This window comes from Octodon degus, unplaced genomic scaffold, assembly GCF_000260255.1.
Source record: "Octodon degus isolate 3935 unplaced genomic scaffold, OctDeg1.0 scaffold00126, whole genome shotgun sequence".
Classification (NCBI taxonomy): Eukaryota; Metazoa; Chordata; class Mammalia; order Rodentia; family Octodontidae; genus Octodon; species Octodon degus.
In genome coordinates, this window is record NW_004524702.1 from 3,338,903 (window position 1) to 3,344,194 (window position 5,292).

Genomic DNA, 5,292 nt, shown 5'->3' on the forward strand with positions numbered 1-5,292 from the left:
TCAGACCCAGTGGTATAACCCCAGCACTTGGGAGGCTGAGGCAGGAGGACTATTGTGAGCTGAAGGCCAGCCTGAGCTGCATAGCGCGACCCTATCTCAAAAAGACAACAGATGAAAACAAAAATCATTAGTGCCTCTCACTTTTTTAAAGAAAGAGAAGAAGAGGGCTGGGGAGATAGCTCAGTGGAATAAGTGCTTGCCTGGCAAATGCAAAGTCCTGAGTTCGATCCCTGGTACCACTAAAAAAGAAGAAAAGCAAGCCAGTGCTGGGCTGTCACTCTCCACATGGTGAGGCCCGGGCCCTGGCTCAGGAAGACAACTTGCTGGGATCACATCAAGGATGGGCAGCTGCTCCTCCCATCTTTCCCTGGAGATCCAGATCTGCTCATCTTGGCCCGATCCAGGCATGATAGGGACAGTTATCAGCGTTTGTCATCCCTGCTCTGGCTCCTGGATGCCGCCCTTTGGCAGCTGGTGGCTTGCTCCTAGCCAGGCCACATAAAAGGGGCCCCGTGGCCCTCCCGGCAGATGCTCTGGAGACTCCACTCTACGGCTTGAGCATGGCAGACGACATGCAAGAGACCATGGCGGAGGGTGAGTGGGTGCTGGTGCGGGTGCCCGCTGCATGGCCGGCCGCTCCCAGCCACGCTGCACCCGGGACCTGGGCATTGCCCTTACCCTGTCCTGCAGCTGTGTGACCAGGCACAGCTTTCTCTGCCTTAAAGTTGTCCTGCAGGGAAAATTGCAGGTTTTCCACAGTATAGCAAGGGTGGCAGGAGTCCCTGCGGGCCTGCTGCCTACCCAAAGGCCCCATGTGATGGGCCTGCTGTTCTTGGCCTTTTCTTTAAGTTTTCTTTCTTTTTTTTTTCTTTTTTTTTTTCTTTTTTCAGACAGCATCTAGTATGTAGCCCTGGCTGGCCTCAAACTCACTGCAATCCTCCAGCTTCGGCTTTATTTATTTATTTTTTTTTTGTACTGGGTATTGAACCCAGGACCTTGTGCTTGCCAGGCACTGAGCTATCTCCCACGTCCCTTCTTCTTCTTTTATACTGGGGATCAAACCCAAGGGTGTTTGACCGTGAAATTACATCCCAGCCCTTTTAACTCTTTTTAAAACATTGGGGGGCATAGCTGAGCAGCACTGCCTGTCTGGCAAGCACAGGGTCCTGAGTTCCGCTTCCATACCAAAACGTGGTACTAGTAATTGGTGCTGAGCGCCGGAACCGGAACCTCGGTCCTGAGCTCCACCTCCAGCCCTCTTTAAGTTTTATCATTTTGAGATAGGTTCTCACTAAGTCACCGGGTTGCCCGGCCTGGGCCCACACTCCGGCCCTTCTACCTCAGCCTCCCGGTGCTGGGTAGCGGGCACCGGTCAATGGACAGGCTGCGTGTCTTGCTCCGTGTGGCAGCTTTGGCCCAACGGCTTCCCCGTCTCCCTGTGGCAAGCACTGTGCCCCAGGGTAGAGTGGCTGCCGGGAGAAGGCAGGAGTGAAGCCGGCCTGCGAGCTTCCCTTCCCCACTGGTGGGAAGGGGAGAGGCTTGGGAGAAAGCCAGTCCTCACTGCATGCAGACCGCCGCAGGGCCAGGCCCGGGCTGGGCTGGGGTCTCTTGAGCCCAGGGTGAGTCTCTCCGGTCAGGACCAGTAGGGAGGCCATGCTGACGGCAGGGTGGCCAGGCTTTCTCAGGCGTGAATGACCTGAGCCACAGCTCGAAGAGGCCGAGGCCTGCTGCAAGGAAGAGGCTGACGCTGTCTGCAGCCTCGCAGTGTCTGGGGGTGGCTGACCTGCCTGCGGCCTGGGGCAGAGGGGCAAGGCTGCGACGACGACCTAGTGCACTGCTCCTGAGGTCAAAATGCAAGGATAGCATCCGGGTGTCAGGAGAGCGCAGCCCCAGATTTCCTGCAAGGGCTCAACCTTGTTGCAGTCTTGGCTGTCCACGGAGGCCAGGACACTGAGGAAGGAGGCCTGGACAAGACGGCAGGTGTGCAGAACACGGGGTTCACTGGAGGGGAGGAGGGGGTGCTGGAAGGCCCTCCGGGGCTGCTGCTTAGCTTCTGCGAGAAACAAATGCTGGACCCCGCAACCAGCTCCAGGAACACCCTCAGTGCCGAGGGCACTAAGGCACTATGTAGACAGCCATGCGGCGGGCCGGGCTTCCAAGGAAGACTGGAAACAGGGAGCAGAGATGCTCAGGGCTCTAGGGAAGCTAGAGATAGGTGTGGCAGAGGTCAGGGCCAGAAGGCGGCAGGCGCTGAAAGTATCCTCGACACCTACGTGGAGCAGGAGCTGCCATGCGTGGGGCGCCCACCTGGGATCCCAGAGACCGGGGAGGCTGAGGCAGGAAGAGTCGAAAGTCGGAGGCCAAATTTAGTGACTCAGAATAAAAAGGGCCGGGTTCTATTGATGATAGAATATCCCTGGGTTGGCTCCCCAGTACCAAAGGAGGAAGAGGAGGGGGAGAAAAAGAGGAGGAGGAGGAGGACGAAGAGCTATTTTGTAGTACAACTTACTTAGTGAAACCGTCTCAAAATAAGAAATGGCCCAGTGTGAAGACCAGGGGTTCCATCCCCTGTAGTGCAGAGAAAAAAATCCCCTTTGTATCAGCGGCGTTGGACTGGGGCAGCCCTGGGGCCTGCTGTCTCCTTGTCCCTCAGACAGCCAAGTCTGGGCTGCCCAGGCAGGGGACAGTCCCTGCCCATCGCCTCTGTCCAGAAGTGCAGCCTCCTTTCCTGCCTGGGATTGAGGGACCAGAACTCAACCCCTGGCCTCTGTGCCATGTAGTGTCAGCTGCAGAGGGAGGACGGGCTCTGGGGCAGGGGTGCCCACAGCCACTAGCCAGGCGCCTGGCTGCTGAGTGCTCCTGAGACCCCAAACTCCAGGGTTGGTGCTCCTCTGCCCATCACTGGTGGAAGTGGAACCCTGGGAAAACCCTCAGGTGCGGCACCAGGCTGTGAGCCCTGGAGGCTGAAAACGCCTTTCTCTGTCTCCTGCCTCGGCCAGAGCTGCAGATCTACCACGTGGACTTCATGAAGCGCGACAACACCGCTGCCCACCACACAGCTGACTTTCAGACCCCGGGCTTGGTGCTGCGCCGGGGCCAGCCGTTCACCATTCGGCTGGAGCTGAGCCAGGCCCTGCGGACCTCACAGGATGCCCTGATCCTGCAGTTCAGCATGGGTGAGCTCAGGCCTCCTCTCCACCTTGGGCATCCACAGTGGTGCCTCTGCCTCCCTGGCTTGGCTTCTGCACCATGGGTGCAGCGAGGGCTCCATCCGAGGGGCATCCAAGTCCTCAGCCCAGCAGAGGGGAGACTGGGAAGGAGGCAGCCCCCGGAAGAATCTGGAAGTTTCTAGCATGGAATCACAGGCTATGGCTTGGTGTGGTGGCACACGTGTCATCCCAGCACTCAGAGAGGCTGAGGCAGGAGGACTGCAAGGCAACTCACCGGGGGTACCTTAGCGACCACGTGAGATCTGGCCTCAAAGCAAAGACCCAAACTTCAGGTGCAAAGATAATGCGAAGCCACTTGTCCATGCTGAGTCAGGAAGACTGCAGAGGAGGGAGGGCAGGTGACCCGAGCAGGCCGTGTTCTTCTCCCCACTTTGTTGTCCACAGGACATCGGCCTAGTGTGTCCAGGCATACCCTGATCTCGCTGGACCTGCAGTCCTCCGCCGGCTGCCACGGCTGGAAGGCCAGCATCCACAGCAAGGCCGGCTTGGAGGTGAGGCTGGGGCCAGCCGGGCTGGGCAGCCGCTGTCCCCTCCGTGCTGTCATCGGCATTCGCTCACAGAAGGGCGCCCTGCTGGCTTCTACCTGGGCACGTGTGGGCTCCCAGCGGCTGTTTTGTGCCAGTGAGGGAGGCGGAGGCTTTGCTGTCTTCCCCGGGGCCTGTGATCCACCATCACAGCAGTCCTCCTGCCTCGGCCTAAGACTGATTTTTTTTGGAAGAGGGGTTTGTTTGTCTCAGACACTGACTGAGACAAGAGTCTTCCTGTGTGGTTTGGGCTGGCCTGAACTCACCCCACCCCCCGCCTCAGTGCTGGCGGCAGCACGTGAGCTTGCCCAGCAAGGGTCCTTATTACGGGTGCCCCCAGTCCGCCCAGCCTGGTATTCCTACCACTATCTGCCCCTGAGTGCCGGTGCCAGTCTGAGCACACTTGGACAATGGTGGGTGTCTCTGCCAGCCGGGAGGGGATCGGGGGCTCCCAGAGCCACGCTGGAGGGGTGCCTGCACGTCTGTGCTCCCCCAGGTGGTCATCGTCGTCACCAGTGCCCCCAACGCCGTCGTGGGCCAGTACTCCCTGGAGGTGATGAGCGGGCGGCATGTGTTCAAGCCTGAGGAGGACACCATGTACCTCCTCTTCAACCCGTGGTGTGCAGGTGACACAGGCCAGGGTGCAGTGGGGGGACTGGGCACAGAGCCAGGGCCCGCTGGGCTTGCACTGGGCTGGGGAAGGTGATCAGTGAAGGCCTTGGGCAGCGGTGCCCTGCGCGCCCTGCCCGCCCGCGGCTGCATGTGGTGCCCTCACTGCGCCCCCAGATGACGCGGTCTTCCTGCCCACCGAGGAGGACCGGGCTGAGTACATCCTCAGCGACACAGGCTACCTGTACATGGGCTCCTTCCGGCAGGTCAAGGAGAAGCCTTGGAACTATGGCCAGGTACAGCCGGCCTCCCGGGGAGGCAGGGAAAGGCTGGGCGTGGGGGGCCGCACCCCCGTACGGGGGTGTCCTGACAGCCACTCTCGGCTCAGCCCCACGCTTTCTTTGTTTTTGGTTTTTTTCAGTTTTTATTTTTTGTTTTGCGACACCACCTTGGGTGACGCAGGCGGCCCTGACCTCACAGCGGTCCTCCTGCCTCGGCCTCCCCAGAGCTGGGGTCACAGTCGTGCGCCACCACGCCCAGTCATTATCATTTCTGTTTCACTTTGAGACAGGTTCTTGCCAAGTTGCTCAGGCTGGCCTTGTACTTGCAGTCTTCCTGCCTCGGCCTCCGTCACGGCTAAGATTACAGGCCTGTGCCGCAGCGCCCAGCCGTGCGCCCCGCGCTGGTGGCTGCGCCCCGTAGGGCCTTCCTTGCGGGGGGCTGGCTCCCCCTGGATGCGGGGAGTCTACGTTGCAGCGTGCGTTAAGCTTCTGGCGCAGGCCAAGCTCTCTCGGCTTTCTCCACTTCCTGAACCAGTTTGAGAAGAACGTTCTGGACTGCTGCATCTTCCTGATGACCCAGAGTTACCTGAAGACCGTGGACATGCGGGACCCTGTGATGGTGGGGAGGAACATGGCAGCCATGGTAGG

At 59.8% G+C, this 5,292-nt stretch overlaps 1 protein-coding gene across 1 annotated transcript in view; it reads left to right on the top strand.

The window, feature by feature from the left end:
* The first annotated feature begins 560 nt into the window (after nt 1–560).
* Nucleotides 561–5,292, top strand: part of Tgm4 (transglutaminase 4) — a 17,437-nt gene continuing 12,705 nt past the window's right edge. The window contains exons 1-6 of the mRNA XM_004640764.2: nt 561–594; nt 3,000–3,176; nt 3,615–3,721; nt 4,251–4,380; nt 4,541–4,659; nt 5,180–5,287. Coding sequence (XP_004640821.1) covers nt 561–594; nt 3,000–3,176; nt 3,615–3,721; nt 4,251–4,380; nt 4,541–4,659; nt 5,180–5,287 — 675 coding nt within the window. The remainder of the gene's footprint in view (nt 595–2,999; nt 3,177–3,614; nt 3,722–4,250; nt 4,381–4,540; nt 4,660–5,179; nt 5,288–5,292) is intronic.